Source organism: Cinclus cinclus, chromosome 1 (assembly GCF_963662255.1).
Source record: "Cinclus cinclus chromosome 1, bCinCin1.1, whole genome shotgun sequence".
NCBI lineage: Eukaryota > Metazoa > Chordata > Aves > Passeriformes > Cinclidae > Cinclus > Cinclus cinclus.
The window spans coordinates 115847272-115870297 of record NC_085046.1 but is presented as its reverse complement, the minus strand read 5'-3'; the positions used below and the strand labels follow the sequence as shown (position 1 = coordinate 115870297).

The window sequence follows — 23026 nt, the reverse complement described above, 5'->3', positions numbered from 1 at the left end:
ATCTTGGATATTTTTTTCAAAGACTTGTAAGGAAAGGGTTTAAGATGTTTTGTCTAATGTTTTTTTGATGAAGACTGTAAGTAAGACACATTCTTCCAGTTTCTGTGGTTCCCTTTGGAATCCTAGTATTTGCAAAGAAAATATGCTGCTGTACTTTGTTTCATAAACATAACTGCCCAAAAGTCTTATTCTTGACATAGTGGAAGAATAGGTGCATCTGTATGATTCTGTACGTGTGTATGAAAATGACTTCTAAAACCTGAGTAGCATGCTAATTTGGGAGTAGTGTGATGATTTTTTTCTTTTATTGGGTTTTTTCCTTTTTTTTTCCCAATTTTTTTATGAGATCCTGACAGACTAGAATGTCACAAATATTAATTCTGTATTTATAGCTTAGGTTGTACTTTTAGGAGTTTTAGGTTCACATTTCCATTCTTATATTGAGATTTTATTCTTCAATAAGTATCCTTACTTTAGTTCATGTTTTTACATCTTGTATGAGCCAAACTTTGAAAACAAATTAGAATAACTGAGTACTGTGCATAAAGTTGTTTATAAAATTTAATTTTTATAGAACTAAGCCATGGAAGAAGTTGGAGAGGGATATTTATAATACCTTGATTGCCTCCTGGATTCAATCTGTCATTTTTAAACCTTTGGGCTATCCAGTGAAAAGTTAAAGAGAATGGCTGGTCAATCAAGTAGAGGTTCTGGACATCCAGGTACAAGGATGTGGAATATCATGGACTTGGAAGTTTCTGCAGAATTGTCATTGATAATTTCACTATGTGCTGTAAGAAAAACATGTTGAAATGTGTTAAATGTCTCTGCCATGAACTTCCGTATCTTGAATGTTTCATTAACCTGCATCTAATATTGCTTTGTAATCTGCATGTGCAATGTGTTCACTTAATTTTATGTTTCAACAATCTGTCTTCACCTTTAGCTCACTTTTCTGCTTGTCTTTTCAACACAAATGAAGATTTGTTCTGGTTAGAAGTGGGGGAGATTCCTCCCTCTGCAGCTTTGAAGCCTACCAGTAATTGTTGTTGCCTGATGCTTTTCCTAGAATGGAAAACTGGAAATGTTACTTAGTAACAACTGTAAAACAGTGATTTTAATTTTAAAAAACCCAAACAAACTTAAGCAAGACCTCCCCAAAACCAGGATGGGAAATAAGCTATGGCTTATTTGCACTTTACAAATGCTGTTTAGATCAGTAGGTCTTGTCACATAAAATAGTAACTTCTGATATTAGGGACTTCAGCAGTGATGAGCTCACTCTTTGCTGTTCTGGCCTTCTCTAGTTTAGCTCTTTACGCTGCTTTAGACTTTGTATGTAACAAAACTTATACCCTGTATTGGCTACCTATTAATTTTTATCTGGGGTTCTGTATATCCTCAGGGGTTTAAATAATTCCCGAGGATCAAGTACATCATATAGAAAATCTAGACTAGAAAAAAATGGTTGAGAAACATGTTATAAAACCCAAACAAGCAAGCAAACTACAAAACTACATGCTCCAGCAATTAGAATCCTCACTTCTAAGCAAAATCAAAATTCTGCATGGATAAGAGTGGTATCCCTGACAGCGTGTCTGTGATGAGTTTATTTATATACTCTTTGCTTTAAAATGTTATTCTTGGCCATCAGTTGCAAGCTTTCAAATTTGAACATGATAGTTTAAAAAATAAGGAAAACAAAATGCATGATTTTAAAGTAGTAGAAGATTACTGATAAAAAATTGTCTAAAGGTGAATGCTGTGGCAGAAAACTTGAATATGAATGGGTTTAGTTTTAGGACTAGGAAGAAGTGAAAAGAAAGCTACTGCCATTTTTTCTCTCTCTTTTTTTTTTTTTTAGCAAGATTCTGGCATAATACTTTGCATGTTTATTGCCCAAATTATAGTCTATATTGGAAATATTCAACTTTCTTAACATCCTTCTATTTCCTAGTTAGCATTCCTATAAAGACTTCTGTCTGTGACAAGAGATGTCTTTCACAGATCCTCCTTTTGCAGTTTCCTCTTTCCACCTAACTGCTGTCTCTTTTTTCCCCCTTCCCTCTCTCTCTCTCTTTCCTCTATTCTTGTATAGGCCTGACCAAAGATGGCAGTAATGAAAATATTGATTCCCTTGAGGAAGTCCTTAATATTTTAGCAGAGGAAAGCTCTGATTGGTTTTATGGCTTTCTCTCATTTCTCTATGATGTATTGACTCCTTTTGAAATACTAGAAGAAGAAGAGAGCGAAGCTGCAGATGATGTTGATGGTACGTCACAGAACGAAGGGGTTCAGGGAAAAAAGACTTGTGTTATTTTGGATTTACAGAACCAGTGACTGAAAGACTAATTTGATTGGCTTTCAGAAATGTCCATGAAATCATCCATCTTAATATAGCAAGAATTTATGGCATTGAAGGGAACCTCCCAAATGGACACACTAAAGATTGAACTAAAGTTAGCCAAGCAATGCTGTTTCAGTAGTTGAAAGCCTTTCAATATTTTTTCCATTTTTGTGGCAGGATGACAAGTACTACACAGGTGTGTAAATATGTAGAATAAATCATGTATCTGTGGTTGTGTAGTTGATTTCTGTATGTGCTTCAGTTTGTGCATTTTGTGCACAAAACTTACAAAGCTTAAGTGTAATAATCTCTACTGTTAACACTATAACATTTGTCTTTCTGGCAAATATTAACTGAAGAATTTTGTAACAGCCTTGATTATAAAGTATTCTAGCATGACTGTATTTTGTAAATACTAGTTTTTATGTTAATCCTTAATATAGACATGACAGTGATAATTCTCTTGTGAAATATAATTTTAATAAATAACTTATTTTGTGATTCACTGATTTCTCAGATAGGTTCTTTTTACTTGTTCAAGGAAAAGCACTTCGTTTGTGAGTGCTTGAACATTCTACAGAAACATTTATTTCTAAGTTAGCTAACATCTTGTGTTCAGAAGTTACTCTGTCATATGGTTTATTCCCACTGCTTTGTCTGTTTTCAAACTAAATCTTCAGTAACTTTTTAATATGACAATCACATCACAACGGCTGTTCCAAATTTCTTTTTGTTTTTAAGGTGGGCCTTCTGTGATTATGTATTTCTAATGTAATACTGAGTATATTAAAGACTAATTGGAAATTAGAATTTAATGTCTTCTACTCCTTGAGAAACGGAAGTATTTAATGTAGTTTTGCAAATTTGAATCTTTTTCTTGTGAAACTGTATTATGACAGTTGTTCCAAAAATACTTTCCATGTATATGAAGTCTGTCTGCTATCATGAAGTTATTGGTATAGAAAGGGCAGTTTATAATTGTGTCCTGCAGTTTGTATCAGGTATCAAAAGCTGAACCTGAGCTGTCCTTTTAAAATATGAATAATGTACTCAAACAAATTACTATTAAAATTGTAACAAATTGTTTTCTGTAATGCCTGCTTTGCCTAAGTTTGTATTGTTTTCCAATATATATGAAGTTGATACCCAATTTTAAACATTAGTAGTTGCAGGCTGAAATTTTAACTTCTTTCTAAAATAAATAAAATTTCACTTATTTTGGCATGCCATATTAAGGCAGTTTAACATACCTGTTTGAATAAACTTCCTCTAGATCGTCCAATTCAGTGGATTATATAATGTTATAAAAGTAATAAAAATGTGCTAGCGTTAAGAAAGTGAAATACTGTGATGGGCTAATACTGCTATGAATTAAATAGAGCCATGAGAGCATTGGTCAAAACGTCTTCCAAATATTTGAAGATTAAGATATAAGAAAGCTAATAACTTACAAATTTAATGTTTTTTAAAGCAAGATCTAGGAAGTTTAAGGCAGAGAAAATAAATAAGCCCCTAAACATTATAGAAATAAATGCTAGTAGATCTGGAATATTACTGAGTAGTTTGTTAGCAAGTGTATGAAACTTGCAGTGTCTGAGATGTAGGAAGTAGGTAGTCTTGGGTTGTTTTGTTTGAGAATTTTTAAAATCTTAATTTTAGAAGCAGATTTGACGTAGAAATAAGAGTTTCATCACTGTTTTGGGGTAATAATACCTCTCAGTGTGTTATAAAAAATTGTCATGGCACATTGAATGCTATTGTAAATGCTTCAGTAATGGAACTATAGCCAAAAAGAGAAGGGAAACATCTGCTAAAAGAATTCCATGTAATGAATTTTATACAAAGTAGTTAAAAAATAAATTGATAAACTGGGAATTTTTCAAGTGAAATTGAGGTGGATTCTTGAACCACGAGAGAACTACAGGCACTGAGATAGGTGATCAGTAAACAGTGAATTAGTTTAATGTGGGCTGCAGATACGAAATGCAGGCCAACAGAGTTCTGATTTGATATCCTGCAACTTCCTTGTTGGTTTTATATGTGTGTAGACATCTGTTCAAGAACAATTATAGTGGGAATGAATAATTTTTCAGGGGAGAAGGGGTGAGGGGTGGGTGCAAAGACATAGTGTAAGTAAACTTTGTAGGTTACTTCATTTCTGGAAATTAGTCGTCTTCTTAGAAGTGTTCACTCTTGCCTGGCGTTATTCCTGTTAACAATTGAATACTTACCCGTGGTGAGCAAAGCTCTCAAACCTCTCCAAAATTTTGAGATAGAGGAGTTTGTTTTTTATGTGTTCTATTAATGGTTGTGATTACAAGCAGAACTTGGCTAGTAAGGATAGTAATAAGATTTAGTTGAATCTTCGGTTATAGTAGGCTTGGCATGGCATGGCAGGCTTGGCATAAAGCATGGCAGGCTTTTTTGTTTGTTTGTTCATTTGTTTTTAAAAAGGCATTTAAGAGCCAAAATCATTAAGCTTTGTATGATGTGCAAATAGGCAAAGAAAACTGAACAGTATCCCAATTTGCTTGTGGGTCTGTGCAAATTGTTTGAAATTAGTTGAGGAACTTGAAAACAAAATTTTTAGTTTGATTGTTTGTGACTATAAAAATATAGTCATTCATTTTCTTTAAAGTATTTTTAGTGTGTGGGTTGAAAGCCGTGGCATTTTGCCTTCTATTATTTTAGAATAATTATTTTAGAAAGCAAGGCTGTTGCTTTCTCCTGCAGTTTCTGGTCTGAGAATTTAAAATAGGAAAAAATTAGTGGCAGACAGTGGGGGTTTTTTGTGGAAAATATATTCTTTAAGTGATAGGAACTTGCTGGGTTTTATACCTCGCAAAAAATGAAACTTTACTGATTTTATATTAAATTGGACATGCAGTTTTCAGTAGCTACACTTGTATTCCTTTCACTTAATTTATATTGAGTTTTTGGATCTCCAGAAGTAAATGTCTGTGACTAAAACTGTATTCTTCCAATTTGTCCAGCATTTTTAGAAATCTGTGGGATGTTTTACTTTGTCATTTGTTGGTAAACTTTTGATATTGTAATTGCCAGTCTTCAAACAAAACACTGCATTAACCTTTGTAGCAAAACTTTTGCTTGCTTTTTAGTGATACTAATAAAAAGAAATTTATAGGGGTAAAAACCCTTAATACCCATACATCTGAAATAGCTGAAAACTTTTGGAACCTTTGTACCCCAGATTTCTGTGACCACCTTCAGCAGTATTTAATTTGAAAGTAAAAGAGTGGTATATGGCAGAGAGACATCACAATGTTCATAGTGTATAGAATAACTTTGAATTGAAGAGAATAAAGAGTACATCTGTTAAAATTCATATTGCAAAAATTTTTTTACCAGTATTTTCTCTCTGCCCCCTTTAAAAAAAATTCATTGTTAGTCTCGATTGGCTGTCTATTAAAGAAATCAAATTTTCATAACAGTTATTAGTATAGGTTGCATTTAGATAGCAGCATAGAAGAAGAATATATTGAAGCATTAGAAAGATTTTAATTTCATTTCATGGTCAGATGGCAGACGTAAAACCCAGCTGTATTTGTAAATGTAATTTGGTAGGTGGGGAAAGCTGTTCTGTACAGATCAGTCATTTTGGAGAGATGTGTTACTGTATTTCTTGTTTGGTTTCCATCAGATAAGCAGCTTTTGTAATGATGTCACAGTAGTATGAAATACAATTAAGTATTGTCTTTCTTATGGTCAGTTAGGATGTATGTCTCAAGATGAGGCTAATAAAGGCAAGATTTGCTTGTTGGTTTCTTATACCTACTCGTACAGGTTGCAGCATAAACATCTGTGACTTCAGGAAACAAAAACGCTTTCTACCAAGTGTATCTGATCTGGGTTTTTCTTCTGACAGTAGGCAGTTAAATAAGGAAGAGGTGTTAAAGTGACATACGGAGAATATACTGAAGTTTGGTCTTTCATTATTTGGGGGGTTTTTATGCAAGTTGTGTGATTTAAAACTTGGAGACTATGGGCTTTGGTAAGACAAGTGCTCTGAGCTCAGTTTAAGGTAAGTGGGTGTTAGCTTCCTGTCAGTAAACTAATTTTGTTTAGCAGATGACCTTGTGTATCTAATATAGCGTATTACAAATGCACAATCATAGTAATAATTATGTGCAGGGGGATATACAACAAGTCATAATTTTTTCTGACTTACAGCTCTTCTGGATAAGGAAAATAAAGTGAGAAAAATGTTAATGATTTTGGCTTACAGATTTATATTTCTTCTTTCAGTACTGCGGTTTTAACATATTTTGCTAATTTTTTGTGTGGTTAAGGAAGTTCTTGATGGAACATCATAAATTAAGGCAAGAGTCTGAACACCAGCCCTAGTGTTTCAAAACTTGACACTTTATATTCTGTTATCCAGGCTTTGCATAAATTGCACAAGGGTAGCAAGTGCTGTCTGTCAGCTGCTTAATGCTAACCTGGCCCATGTGCTTTCCATGGTAAATGCAAAGTAGCCTCTCCCTTTTTCACATCTAAGTGGATAAACCACCTTAATTAGCTCACATTTGTTTTGTGGTGCTGCAGGTCAAAAGTATTTATGCAGATAGAGATTGTGGAGAAATTAATTTACAGGAATTTTTTCACATGGCAAAGCCTTTCATCTAGCAAAGCTATTAAAGTTTTCCGGGCTATTAAGTGAATAAAATAGTATTTGCACATGCCAGGTTTGTTCCATATATTAATAAAGATGAGAAAGTTATTTGTCAACATCTGGGAAACTGCTCAAAAATTGAGAGCTTTTTTCATATTATTTTTCTTTTGCAATGCTTATCTTTCTAAATAAAAATAGTACTTATATATTTTTCTTCTGTTGTTTAAATTTTAAATCTGTGCTCTCACTTGGGGAGAGTTTGTGGAGAATGTTCTTGAAGGTTTTTTAGGGAAAAATAGAGGAAGTGACTGGACTTAGTTGCAGAAAAAGAATGCTTTGTAATATTCCTGAACTTCAAAGGATCAGTTAAGATAGCAAGTTGTCCACCTTTAAGCTCTATATGAAAATTATGACTTTGAGAGGGGTATTTAATTTATAGAATGACTATTTAAAGAGGTTATTTAAAAAATATTGTAAATCTATCTACCTAAGTTAACTTTGAACTCAACTTTTTAATTAACTAACTCCAGTAGTAGCCATTTCTGACATTTGATGTTATAAATTGTATATTTTCTTCTTGTATTGCCAGCATTGGATATTTATAATGTGGGATTGAATGGGGGAAAAAAAAAAAAAGGAACTTTAGCTCAAAAGTGTGAAGCCACTTGGATTGGACTTTAGAGTAAGAGTCCACAAGTTCAACGAGCTCAATTCAAGTTTAGAATAAGAGTCCACAAGTTCAATTTATAGAATTCTGGGCATTTATTTGTGTACCCCCATGCTGTAGTAGCCTAAATCCTTCCCTTAGGTGCCAGATTTTGTCACATGCCCTGGACATAGCTGTCTTGGAAGACAAATTGGTTTGCTTCGCCCATCTTGCTTCAGCCTAATTGGGGCTGACAGGGAAGGCTTCCCTGTGCTGCAGGGGTTTCCCCTTGTAGGGATCATGTCCTGGTAGAAATCAAGATGCAGAAGGATTTTGGTCTTGTGATTATTGCATAGGACCTATGTTTTAAAATATATTATTTTACATACTCCTCTTGTGATCAGGTCTATTAATAATAGTTGATGTTTGTAATTATGTAATGAATTGATAATTTGCTGAGAACTGTAGTGCTATTCATTGCATAAAAGCAGATTGAAACAAAATTACTGCTTGTCTGAATATTTAACAAGTAAAATAACAGTATTCAGTGAACAAGGTATTTTGTAGTCTTTCAACATAGTGCATATATGTTTATTTAAAAATAATTTGAAATATCTGTATGACAGCTTTTGTGTCTACTGATACTTGTAACAATTTACAGTTTTCCTTGTCAACACATGCTTTTAAGAGTATCGTAAAATATCCAGTAATGTTTAATTTTAATATGAAAAGAGGGGTGAAGCTGGAAATTTAGATGGCTTTGTGCAACTTATCTGAGTAGTTTTATTGTTTATATTTTCATTGATGTAAATCCAAGTTGGAGTCTGTTTTTCCTTTTGTATGAAAACAATGTTAACTTATTCTTCCATGCACTGCTTAGAAATAGTAGGACTGAATAATGATTTTAGTCAAGTTAGAGCTCTGGACTTCAGCAGTAATCTATGAGGGAAGAGCTTGAGAAACTCATATCTCAGGTATGAATTTGTAAGGAAATTAATCCAAAGCCTGTTTTTTTTTACTTGACTAACCCTTTTTAAAACAATTTTGGCCATAATATCAATGCTTGATATTTTGAAAACATGTATAGAAGTTAGATGCAAAGTCACTACAATTACTTTAATGGCTACGTTCTTTACATTTATGATTTCATTCTTTTAGTATAGGCTATCAGTGTTTGTTTTTTTCAGAATAAATGTTGATATATGTCACAGTTTAGATAGATATTGTTTTCTGGAATCCTAAACTCATGGTGCAGATGTTCAGTGTGTTTTGTATGTCTGAATGAGAAGCCTGAAGCCTAGTGTTTAGACATGGGAATATCTCTTCTCATTTAATAAGATTATGTATGAGTTTAAAAACACATAGTTACTGTATCTTTTCAGCTTTTCTTTATTTTCTAGTTGGCTTTTAGGTAACAACCTACATGCTTTTTGTGATTAAAATTGCTGTGTTTATGGGATTAAGTTTTAATTCACAGCATCATAATAGTGATAATTCAGTCTCTTTAAATAGTATTAAAAAGATGAAATAAAATATTATTTGGGTTTTTTTTTTTTTTTTGAAAGGCTTTTTCCTTTATGCCTCTTGTGGTGCTAGCTGTGAAGTGCCATCAGGAGGCTGACTGCTCTCAGTTTGTTAGCTACAATGGGAAAAAAAGACAGCACCTGATCTTGGAGAATAAGGTTTATTTTTTAAAATAAAAATCCTAACAGTCTTAAGTAGTCTGAAGTAATGCAGTAAGAATTTTAACTCTAATGAATGATAACTGCTTTTTGGATCTGGGCAATACCTTTGCAAAACATTTCTTTTCCTTTGGATAAAGAAACATCTTCTAATTTATTGTAAGAAAACAGTCAGTTTGTATACGCTTCCGTACCTGTGTACTTGAAGGTCTTTTGAGTTAACATGTTTATAAAATATTTATAAAATTTTATAGAAACATAAATTAGAGCATTTGAGAGGGAACAGACAAATACTTTGCAGACAAATCAGTTGTGGCAGCACTTGTCTGGAGAGAAGTGAGCAATCTCCAAGTTAAGAAACACAAGCAGCATGCGTCTGGTAATGTGGTGCTTTTCTCTGAGAAGTTAGTCTTTTGTATCAGTACTTGTGATGGTCCTGCAATTGAAATTGGTTTATGATTAATGAGTTAATATTCTGTATTTTTATAGCATTGTCACGTACTACGTAAAGTGAACTTTTTTACATAACATGGCAGGTTGGGACATTTCACGTCAGGTTTGTTAAATATCACAAACATGTTCATAACCTATTTCCATTTTGCAACTAATTAGGTGAGGAGCCAGGAGGGGTAGCCAAGAAAAAAACTAAACTCAAAGGTATTTTTAATGTTCTTTTTCCTGTGGAACTTTAGCAGATAATGATGTATGAAATGCATGTTCATTATGAATACCAACTGGTTATAATGTTTACTAATATTAGCTGTGTTGGCTAAATATTTTCTAATGGTGCAGCAAATTATTATTCTTGCAATTTTTCAGTATTTTTTAAAATACTGATCGAGATTTAGTGGCAATGCGAGTGCTTTCCTAACTAGAGATTATATTTTGTTTGTGTGGATTTTTTTTACAACAGATGTCTTATTTGGATTGAAAGTAGTTTATGAGAACCTGATATTCTGCATGTTTTGAAGTAAGATTTTGCTCCGTGTGAAATCCTCTTTGTTATCTTCCATGAATTCATGATACTATTACTGTATTGTAATTGGACTCAAGTGCCTTAATTCTTCTAAGGCTGTACTTTAATAATTTCACCTATTTTTTTTTCCTGTGTGAGTTGAAATTTAGGCAAAGGTCAATAACTCCCCCTTTAATATTATTTGCAGGATTGATTGCAATATTTTCTAAAAGCTTAGTGTGGGATAGCTTGCAACCAATTTGTGCCATGTATTTATTTATAATTACATTGCTGTATGAACAGGTCATAGTGTTCAAGACTAAAAAAAGCTAATGAGGCTCATCAAACACCAAGGTACCAGATGTACTTCAGGTGCTTAGCTTTTTATATCTGCTCAGTTATCTCCGGGCAGCATGAGGCTATGGAAACAGTCTCTATGTTACATTAACAATATACAGACTGTAAGGTGTTATTTCCTAGCAGTATATCAAGAATGCATGCTGTTCACCATACAAACCTTCATGAGGAAAAAAGTGTATTTGCTAAGGAAAGTTCATTTCAGTGTGACTTTTCTCAGCATCTTGCATCAAGTTGAAATTTTTAACATTTATTCCACATTGTGCTTGGTATAACTTGGTTGCAAAACTGCATGTTTCCAAGAATGTAATAAGTGTCACTTAGCAATTCTTTCTTGAGTTTTGGATTATTTTTCAGTGTTTGATATGAGAATAAAGAAATGGCATATTTAAAATGTTTCATGTCAAAAACCATTTGGAAGGAAATATGGTGTCATTCCTTTTAGGCTGAGCTATGTAATTGAACTGTTCACTTCACAGAAATGTTACACAGTGGCTAGAGGCAGACCTGCTTTTTTGCAACTGGAGTTTCTCTCAAAAGTCTGAATTAAAATAGAGCTGTTTATATGTAAAAGTCATTCTCACTTTCTTAATGCGGGAGTATTGATTTTAAAATGAAATGGAAATATTGATATGGTTTTAATGGAAAAATTTGAATTTTATTGACTTAAAAAATTCCTTATTCTGGCAAATTCTGCTGGAAGTGACAAATATTTTCAAAACTATGGTAAAATGAAAGTAAATATTGAGCATTAAACCTATTGAACGTAAATTTCGGGAATTCTGTTCTGGTGTGACACATTATCTATATACCCTGACACTGCCAAATGTGAATTAAGTAGAGAAAAGAAGCACAAGAGACACAAATACAAAAGAATGTTACTGATAACTGAAAAGCAAGGTTGTAAAAACCACTTTACAATTATTGCTTTGATGTCACTGAGTTTAGTCTAACCCAGTTAACTTTTTTGGACTTGATTTAATTCATGAGGACATTGCTTTTTGTTCTTGTACTTCTCAGTACATACTTCAGTTATCTTTTTCAAGTCTTTGCTTAATATGAGGTAGCAATATCAGTAAAACATTGTATTATAAATTTGTGCAGTAACATTTACAATTGTTACGCTGTTGTCAAATGCTCAAAATTTATTGTGATTTTCACACTCACAGGCAAAAGTGGTTTTAGCGTTCTGCAGAAGTCAACATTAAAATAATAGAGGCATGGTTCCCTCTAGATTAACGCTTCATTTGGATGCAGCTGCAGTATAAGCCAAGGTTATTCGCTGGCTGCATGGTGTGAGATGTTCCTAAAAGTCAAAACTAATTTGTTTAAATTGCTTAAAGCTTAAGAGTTAATTATACAAGTTTAAATCTAACAAACATTAAATAATAATTTGATCAAAGCTTTTACATGGTTGTTCATAAGATGTTTTTTGGCCTAAGAATTGTTCTCTTATTGAACATTTCCTCTTTTTTAAATGAAAAACTAAAAAGTAAAAGAAGCTGTTAAAGAATCACTCAAGAAATTAAGGGAGAAGCAGGAATCCAAGAAGGAGGAAAATGAAGAAGAAAGAAAGCAAACCAGGAAAGGAAAAGATGCGACTGATCGAAAGGACAAGAAAGCTGTTAATATGAATAAATTAAAGAAAGATTCTGACAAGGCTAAAAGAGACAGAGGAAAGGAAAAAGGCCTAGACAAAAGTATAAAATCCAAGGAGACTACAAAAAAGTCAGCCAGTGAAAAGGATGGCACTGTTCAGGTGGGAAAAGACAAAGAAACAAAAAAGACAGTTAAAAGCCAATCCAAGGAAGATAAGAAAGAAAAGAAATAAACAAAGAGTTCCGGTTCTGCTAATGAGGAACAGACCTCAAGAATGTAAAATTCAGCATATTTATATGAATGTAGTAAATATGGCAATAAGAAAATAATGTTTTCTGGAAATAAGTGTGAACAAAGGCTATATATACTATTTTTTAAAAACTGTTCAGTGTGTACTGGTATTGTAAACACAAAGCAGAAACATCTCCTGTGGAACTCACGTATGTACAAATGTTAATGTGCCTGGCTACTGATGTGTGTTGAAAACATTCAAATGTCAAATTCATGCCAGTTACTTCAAGTCTACTCTAAATATAGGTTTGGGTTTTTGTGATTGTAATTTCTTTTCCTTCCTTGTTTACTTGTATTTGCTTGATGTGGAGATGAAAGTCTAATGTTCTAAATGAAATGCAAGTTTAAAAGAAATATTAACAGACTTACCTGGACATGAGTAGTGGAAACACAAAATATTTCTATTTCACAGAAACAACCAAGAGGAACATTAATGGTCTGTAGTGTCATAGGAACTAAACAAATAAATGTAACTTATTCTATGCCAAACTTTTTCCCTAAGGAAACTATTTCTTTCCTGAGAAAGCTATTTTGTACACAAATAGTCAAACCAACTTGAATGTTGCACTTTATCATGAGATGCCAAGGTATACTCAATCAAAATGTTCCTACATTTTTGATCCCATGACAATATGATTCTGATTTTCTTCTATTCCCTATTTATTTATTTTATTTCTCTATATTTGTGTTGGAAAGCTAAATTCATTATCACTTTTTATTTAACTGTGTCCTGATTTTTTTCCAAGTTTGCCCACCTTTTGGTAACAAATACTGCTGAAAATTAGGCCACCTATTTTATCATTGATAAGTATTGTTGTATTCCAGTTACATTTAAGAAGTGCTATGCTACTACTACTCTATTCTGGTTGAACTTGCTTAGAGAGCAGCTTTTATATTTTTGTAGCTATTATCTTCTTCAACACTTCCAAGTGCATGGTGGTTCTATAAGCAAAATTTTGTGTTAGTTTGTTCTTACGGCTTCTGTATTTTTAGCATCAAGAAGGATTTATCCAGCAGTCTCATTAGAATAAAATTGCAAAACATTTCTGCAGAGATAATAGATCTCAAAATATTATTGAATCCATAGTTGCTTTCAAGTTTATTTAGAAATTAATATTTTCCAAATAAATTTGAAAGCAAGAATATTGCACGGAATCGCACAATATAATTACACAGGATTTAGAACAAGACTTGTAATGGGAGTTTAAGATTGATTCTTGATATACCACAGCATTCGTTTCAATAAAACAAAACTAAGGAGTGAAATTGCAAATGAGTATATCTATGCATGTGGATGGTAATTTAAGATTGAAGGTTAATTCTGTTTGTGGTTTTGCTATAAAACTTTGTGTATAACAGTTGGCAATACACTTACCTCAGCCGTTCCATACAGATGTCTGCATCATGCTTTGATCCCTAGAGTTGCAAGATGTGATAATAAGGTTAAAGAGGATTTGATTATTATTTTTTTAGAGAAAGTGAAATATTCAAATGATTATGAAAAATAGTTCAAATTAAAGCTGTAGAAACCAGTACAGAATCTTCAGATTCTGGCTGTGCTATTCACAGAGGTGATCTACTCTGAGGTATTTTCTAAATATTTACAAATGTATAAAGAGGGAGGGAAGAGATGTGCATTGTGAACGGTACAATGCCTAGCAAGAAATATGAGAGAATGAAGTTCTGATAAATGCACTTCCATAATGAGCATTCTCTGTTAGGTTTTGATGATAATAGATGTATTTATTCAACTTTGCTCTGGTAAGTGTTAAAATGCATATTTGGCCAGAGGAGCATTCAAATTACACTACTCAAGGATGGTGACACAATGGTGTAGTGCACATCATTTTTTATTTTCTCCCATAATGTGACAGAATTTGTAACTATGTGGGAGTGAAATTCGAAATGAATTGCTGTTCTGATTAACAGATTGTATCTGTGGCCCAAAGTTTATGGGGTTCTGGAAAGGTTGGGTTGTTTTATTTTTTTCCTTTCCAAAGAAAATTTTATTTAGCACTAGAGGCTGTACAAACAGCCACAAAATAAAGTATTTTCCCCCAGAGATCTGTTGTGTTGTTGTATATCTCTGTGAAATATTATTGTCATTAAACTTAATGCAACAAGTTACCAATTAAGCTCAAAAATGCACCAGACAAGTAAAAGCTAAATGCAATTCTAATAAACAGAAGAAAGAAAACAATACCTTACAAAAAGTAAATTAATTAGTATGTTACATATTTGACAGGATTGAATAGAAATCAGTGTTAAGCAGGAGAGATGTATATAAAAAGCTTGAAAGACAAGTCAAGAAATGTGCAAGTGCAGCAAAGACAATTGTTGGTTCTTTCTTTCCTGTTCAGCACCCGTAGTGCTTGTTGGGTGTGGAATATTGTCTGTCTTTTGAAATGCTTTGAATTCATTTTTGTTCATGAAGCAGAATATGTGGCTGTCTGGAAGTGAGCATGTGGGTTATTGAGGATACAAAGACTCATTTAAAGCAGTGTATGTGTAAAGTAGCTGAATTGTGTTTGTGAAAGCAAACTGGTTCTGTGTGGCTGTTTCCATGTTTATGGATTCTGAAGTGAGAGAGAGTAGTTAACATTACTTATTGGTTTTGTCTCCATCATAAGATTATTGTAGAAGGAAGTAACTTCTTACTCTTGTAGCCGTTAATATTCCTGCAGGAAAAGATGAATGTCTTAATGATATTTTCTAATATTCTGGCTGGGTGTTTTTTAACTGACATAAGAAAATTGGCCAAAAACTAAGTGTAGATTTGGCATTTTTCTTCTAGCTCCTTATTTTGACTTCAAGGTGGTGGACTCTTAGTTACTCTACTTTTGGATACAGCCTAACTACCTATCTTCAAATTTTTTAAATAAAGATAGACTTAATTCTATTGTCCTATAGCCATTACTTGAAATAAATACATGTTTTTCTCACAATGCATAAAATAATATCTCTCTAGTCTACAAAAATTTGGTTTGAGACATACTAGTCTAATTTGCATTGAGGTATGTTTGACTCCGATATAAATGTGGTAATTTTTTTTTTAATTGTACTTATTTGAAATATAATATTTATCCATTTAGGTGTCACTTTTACAAGATTGTTAATACTACAGGAGTAATGATTATAGTTTAGTCTCTGCTTTCTTACATACTATATTTTATATTCATTTCCATGTATACAGCTGTTGAAAAACTAGTTTGCTTTGGGCAGTGGTATGTGTTGAGAAGGAAGCCCTGTCTTAATCGACATAAGTGCAGAATTATAGGCAAATGCCATTTGGAAGGTACTTTGGGACATCCTTATTCCAACATCCTGATCAAAACAGGGTCATTTCAGAGGAATGACCAGGTTGCTCTGGCTATTTTCCAGTGTGGTCTTTCAAACCTCCAAGGATGGGCATGCACAACCTCTCTGTGCAGTCTTTTCCACCAGTTTCACTGCCATCATAGCGGAGGGGGTTGTGGGTGTGTAAGTTTTTTCTTACACCCAGTCTGAACCTCTTCTGCAAGTCTTGCTTGAACTCTCCTAAAGGAGAGTTGAGAGGAGAATTAGTCACATTCTTGAGCTTTTGGTGTCCTAAGATATGACATGATCCATCACATGTGTCTTTATCTCCTGCCATGGTGATGCTGTTGATTATTACATTTATTGATTGCTTTCTTTTCATTGTGTTTTGATCTAGAAAGAGACTCTGGTATAGATAGTCAGGATCTTAGTGGTAAAATTCCATCAGTCATACTTTTTCTATAGTCATTTAGTTGTCAAAACAAACTAATCTTAATCAGGTCTTCTAAGATGTAATGTGAATTTAAAGTAACTCTTCTCATTTTGTGCAGCTTTTCATAAAGTTCAGATTAGTTCTTCCTTGAACCTATAAATTGGATCATGTGGAGCACTTTTTGCTCAAATTAAAAAAACATAAAAAGGAAAAATTTGCTGCGTGTTTTTTTTACTGGATACTGCATAGATGTTGAGAATACCATAGTCATTTGTTCAGTTACTGTGAAGTAAAGGCAAGTGCTTAAATTTCTGTCCCTTTTTACCTCCTCATTGTATGTTTGTCTTCCAAAGATCTTTGTTTACTATCTGAATACACTTTAGTCTTTATATATATCACTGTATATTATGACAGCCCTATAACTGTGATTGTTTGAATGCATTCTTGGGGAGTGTAACATCAGTTAATGTAATTGAAAGAACTTTCTTATTTTATAACTGAATCAGTTCAAAAAGGGCGTAAAGTTAACTTTATAACTGAAAAATGCAGGCCTTAAAGAAAGATCTGTCCCAGCACAGCCAGCATCACCAGAATCTGAGGAGAATGTCCAGCCTGCTGAAAAGTCTTATGTCGAATCAGGTAAGACCTTTTATGAATCATAGGCGAAACAAAAGTCATGGCACTTCATTTGAATTTTAATTCTGTGTCATTAACATGCAAACTCTTTTATAGATTTTCTGTTGCTTATCTACTGAAATTTATTTAGCAGGAATCACGGTTTGTAACTTCGTATAAATCAGTGACTGTGACAAATGTAAAATTTCATGGTTGCCATTGTAGCCATATCACATCAGAATATCTTTCTGATGGTGTACGGTTGTGGTTTGGATTGATTTCCAACTGTATATCCAACCAGAATAACAGCAGATTCTTCACCTTAAAAAGCAAAGAAAACCCTCTCAACAACCAACTTAATAATATAATAAAGTACTTTTCCACTAAAGCTACTAGTATATAATAAATACAGTAAAGGAGCTCCTCCCATTAAAAAAATAATTTAAACATTTTTAAAGCCCTACACTGTTAGTAGAATGTATTAGAATTAAGAGGGGTTCAAGAAAAAAAATGTTTTGCATATCACATTTTGTGTATATGATTTGCATTAGTACTATTCAGTGAATACTTTTTTTTTCCTGTCTATTGAAGAGGTTTATCCTATGTGATATTTATGTGAACCTAATACATAAACATTTGAATACAGAGCATATGGCCAGTGGAATCTATGAAATACAGATTTTGTTTTGAAAGACTTTTCTTTGGATGTCACTTATTATCAAGATTTGTTTTCCTGGTTGGGTGGGTTTGTGTGTGTGTGTGTGTGTGTGTGTGTGGTTTTTGGTTTTGTGGGACTGTTTTTCATAACTGATTTAGCATTTTGGATCTGTATTTGAAAATGCAGCTGTTACCTGGTTTAGAGCTTTTTTCTCAGATGTGTCATTGTAGGGTTTCTCAATGTTAATTTCAGGACATTTATATGAAGACAACACTTACGACAAATTCCTATTCTGTCCTGGGTTGGTATGTTAAATAGCAATCACTTCTCCATGAAACCAGTTTTTGATTTCTCCTGGAATTCATAGCAGAACAAAACCTTGATATTGTAATGTTTGTATCTATTTTCCCTGCTTATGAAGTTGGCAGGATCCTACTGCTGCAACTCACATTTTATTGTCAAATATGACTTGCTAGTGCCGCTGCCTAAATTGTAGGAAGATAATGGATGAAAGTGTTAGTAAATTAATTCCTTAGAAGAGAGATCTTGGTTTGAATAGTTACCTGAACTTGTTACTACCCCTAGAAAATATATATGTGCAAAAAATGCAGTGTACATAAATTCTCCCTATTCATCTTCAGATGGACAAATCTGATGTGATTGTTGCAATGCTTTCTATATTGGACAATAAGCAATACGGAATTATTTTTCTAATTTTGTGAGTTGCAGATGTTCACCAGGTTAGTCTCTAGGGTACTTTGTGAAAGGGATTAAGAACATTATAGAGCCTGCTAAAAGCTGCAAGCTTTGAGTTAATGTTTAGATTTTGCCTTTTGCACTTACTTCACTGCGACTTATAATCCTTTTAGAGCACAAGACTGCTGATGTAGAATTGGAAGAGGAAATTCAGTCTGTTCTTCATGAAGCTCTCCATTCCCATCCTGGTAATGCATTAACACTTAGAAATCACTGAAGAGTTTATAAATACTGCCATAGGCTAGATGAATCTCTGAGTCTGGTTTTGGTATGCACTTAAAGTACTCTTGCCTGCATAGAACATTCAAATCAAATCAAATCATTTGTCGTTTTCAAGAAAATTCAGGAAGTTCAGTCACCAAATCCTAAAACTGTCTTCTTATCCAGACTTGCTTGGCAATAACAGCTCAAATCAGTAATTTAACAAAAGCTTCCTCAAAACACTGTGTAGAAGGCAAGAGTGGACAGAGCAGAATTGACCTTTACTGTGAGCAAAGAAGGTCCTGGCAAGTTGGGTTTATAATGCTGGATAAAAAAACCTGCGCAGATAAGTTTTCTGTCACTCCCCATTCCCTATGGAGACTAGCTGGAAAACACAAAAGGTGTACTGAAGACTGAATATTTGCTAATAATAGAATATACAAAAGAAAATTTGTTCACTAATAATCTGCATTATTGATTAGGTGAGAGACATGAAGATATAGATGAAAGTGTAAGTGACCAGTGGCAAGTAAAGGAAGAAATACATGGAGAAACTTTTGAAGCTCCTGCAACAGATGACATGCTCAGAGAATTTGAGATTGAAATTCCAGAAGCGTATGAGACACCAGACTCAGTTCAGAAAGGTATCTAAATGACTAGATATATTTAAAAATACATTTACAAAAGAAAACCCAACCCAGATAAATGAAAATATGTCTCACTAAAACCTGGACTTATACAGGCATGACTATAATCCTACAGAATGGTTTTGGTTGAAAGGGTCTTTAAGGATCACCTAGTTCTAACCCTTCTGCCATGAAGGACACCTTTCACTAGACCAGATTATTCAAAGCCCCATCTAGCCAGGCCTTGAACACTTCCAGGGATGAGGCATTCACAGCTTTTCTGGGCAACATGTTCCAGTGCTTCATCACCCTCACAGTGAAGAATTTTTACTTTATATCCAATCTAAATCTACCCCCTTTCAGTTTAAAGCCCAAACCCCTTTCCTATTACTACATGCCCTTGTAAAAAGTCCCTCTTCATCTTCTTTGTCCCCTTAAGATACTGAAAGGCTGCAATTAGGTCACCCTAGAGTGTTGTTTTTCTCTAGGCTGAACCCCAGTTCTCAGCTTTTTCTCAGACCTCTAGAGATGGCGTTCTGTGTCCAGTCTTTCATCTACCAGCACCCCCAAATGTTGCTTGATGTGGCTGCTCTCAATCTGTTCATCCCCCATCAGTAAAACTTGTATGGAGTCTGCTTCTGGATCTTTTAATTTTTTAAACTAAATATTAAAGTTTATTAACACATTCCTTTCTATACTTTATTCTCATTCTTTTTTTATTCAGATATGGCTCCCTAAAAGCCTAAACTATATTTAAGTCCTGCAGAGATGAAGACATCATATAAAGAAGCAGCTCATATCTTGTTACCTTGGGGCATTGGCTGCATGATGAAAATTATAGTCAAAATATTAAAACAGAGTCATATGATCTAAATCCAACTAGGGAGAAATTTTTCTGAATGCTTTTTATTTTTACTGCTGAAAATGTTACCTGTCTCTTAATACCTCTTGATGCCTTTTGATAAAACCCCTGTAATCAGTGTCTTCTAAAAGTTTTGATTGCTGGAAGTGCACTGAGATTCTTTCTTCACAACCAAAGTAACTCTTCAGTCTGGGTCTATTATACCTCCTCGTTTCTGTATCTCTTACTCATCCACAGCACAAGTCAAAGTAGGAGACTAGAGGAGAAATTCAAATTCCACTTACTTTAAAACTTTGCAATTTAGAAGGCAAAGTGAATATATTCTTTCCTCAATTTATTCAGAAATTTCTATGGAGAGGCCTCTTTATTTTTTGAGGAAATGTGCATAAAATTTATTCATATATGCACATTCTCAATATTGTATATAAATAAAATAGTAACTTTGTCAGTCTATATATATATATCCTGCTGCCATTAAGAGAAATTTGCATAGAATTTCAGCTTAGAAATATTACTGTTCTTACATAACATCTGTTAGAGGGTTTGTGGTATTGTTTGTTGATTTAAAAATGTTAAGATTTGTGCAAAATATTTGTTTCTCAGATGCTGATCCTGTGGTGGATGATGTTGGAGCAGTGAAGCCTGAATCATACGAAATTCCAGGTATCTTTGTTTTTCCATACTCAGTAATAATGGTTTTCTGCCTCTGTGTAACAAATTATATGAGAAAATAGTAAAGGTTAGACTGGTTTAGAAATATATAATTTTGAATTTGGGTTTTTTTTTTTCCTTCTCAATAACTAGTTGTTATTGCCTTGGAGAATTTTTTTTAAGTGATGACTATGTCATACTTGCTCTTGAAAAATCTTTATTACAAATAACAGGTGACGGGTATAGAAACTTTGCATTCATTGGTGCAAAATCTTTTTATTTACAATATGTTTCTGGCTGTCATGTATGATTGAGGACTGGGTAGGCAAGTGGTCTGTGGTTGTACGGTCTAAAAAAGGGAGAATGAGATGCATTACTTTTATTGTCTTTGTACAGTCTATAATGCTTCTAGACTTCAGTTCTTCTAGACTGTTTTTCTTGGCATTAGGAGCATCCAATTTGTGCCTTTCCTTCATGGCTGTTTGTTTCTTTGTGTCTGACTCTGCTAACAGATAGTGAGTCAACACCAAGGACGTAATTCTGAACTATCCTTGCTCTGTCTTTCTGCGAATCTTAATTGATCTTGAAAGCTTTTAGAAATTTGGCTTGGACTTATCCGATTACCTTGTAGTGATCTTCATGTTATGTTTGATGTCATGTACAATGGCATTAGCTCATCTTTTCCATTATGGAGAAGCATTAAGTGGATATTGCAATTTCCCTTCTGTCTGCTAAGTATTTTCTTCAGTATTCTAACAATGTTTCTCTCTTTAGAGTAAGGACAGTCTCTTGCATTTACATTAGACATTGATTTCTGTTTGTACTAGGCTTCTTATGTTTAACTGTTAGCTCTGGACTTTGCAGTTGTGTTTGGTGTCATAGATGTGACAGAAAAATAGTTTTATTTATTTGATACAGCTAAAACTGTATATTCCAAACTGTGTGTGGGATTACTGGTTTAGAATCCAAGCTATTATACTTCCAAAGTAAAAGGATAATACATTACCTTAAGTGCTGTGTTTTCTCATGTGTGTCATAGCAAGTATATTAACAGCATTGGAAAGAATTGTAGTTGTAGGGGAAAATAATCCTCAAATTTAGCTAGGTAATGAGGGGAAGTAAGTTGCTCTAAATCTGAGATGCCAGAAGTGAAGTATATATTTTGTAAGGACAGTTTCTGGTTCATGTCTTGTCTTCTTTAGATCCATCACCAAGTGGGCCTCCTGCACATTAGTAGAGAAGATGTTTTGTAGTTATGAAGATAGAGGATATTTGCATTTTTTTATTCATATTAGAAAAAATATTTAGAAATATTGATGGAGACTAATGGCTCTCGTTGCTCTAGTTTTCCAACAGTCATTAGAGCAGAAGGCTGGAAGAGAGAGTGGCCCAACACCTTCCATTAGATTGCCATGTTTCAAGTGTCAGTTTATAAAGTTTTAGTTTTTCAGTTTTCAGCTAAGGAGCTACATTTAGCCATTGATAGAATCATTATGTATACAAGTTAAAACAATGAAATATTAAACATATTTCATATTTTTAATTTCAGTGAACTTATTTGTTAATATTTATTTTACAGCCTTAGATGATTATGTTGCAGATTTGGAAGAGAGAGTAAGTGATCCAGATACTCCAGGTTTGTAAATTTTCATTACTTCAAATAATAATAATAATATAATCACACTTTAAAAAAATGTGCTACAAAGTGATGTGTCATATTGACTGTTTCTTCACAGTTTTATTTTCAAATGGTTTTCTGATAGCTTCAAGTAGGCCTGGTTTTTATGCTGCTATGTTTTCATTACATTTGTGAGCGTAACACTCCATGAATCCAATCTACAAATACTTAAATAAATATTTTGTTCTGTTAGGAATTTCCTGGCCTAATCAATGGATTGATTATGCAATACCTACTTATATTCCTAACTTTAAGCCTAAATACAAATATGCATTAGCTTACTGTTCTCTATGTTTTATGATGTAGCTCCTGGATGTGTTTTATAATTCACCTGCCACTTTCAAATAAAATATTGTATTATTAAGTCAGTATGATTATTTCTTTTGTTTTTGAGCTAAATATATGCTCTTTTAGCTCTCTTGTGTTATTTAGCTGTTGCATGAAAATATAATTGAATATAAAATATTAAATATTTCTATTTAAGATGACTCTGAGGTAATGCCAGAAGAAGCTATGGAAGATTACACAGGTACAATCCAGTCCTCTTTCTTCTTACTGAAGTTTCATTGAATTTTGTCCCCAAACCATGACAATCATACACACAAAAAAAAAAAAACCAAACAAACAATAACAACACACAACACCCAAGACTTTGGAGTTTCTAGGTAGTATTTTTTCAGAATGTAAATTGAAAATGTAGACATGATAACTTCCTGAGGAAATTATTCTAAAACCTACA

At 33.4% G+C, this 23026-nt stretch overlaps 1 protein-coding gene across 1 annotated transcript in view; it reads left to right on the top strand.

Moving 5' to 3' along the window:
- Positions 1 to 23026, top strand: part of ASPH (aspartate beta-hydroxylase) — a 94758-nt gene that overhangs the window by 9112 nt on the left and 62620 nt on the right. The window contains exons 4-5 of the mRNA XM_062489259.1: positions 16790 to 16879; positions 18383 to 18457. Of these exons, the coding sequence (XP_062345243.1) occupies positions 16790 to 16879; positions 18383 to 18457 (165 nt within the window). The remainder of the gene's footprint in view (positions 1 to 16789; positions 16880 to 18382; positions 18458 to 23026) is intronic.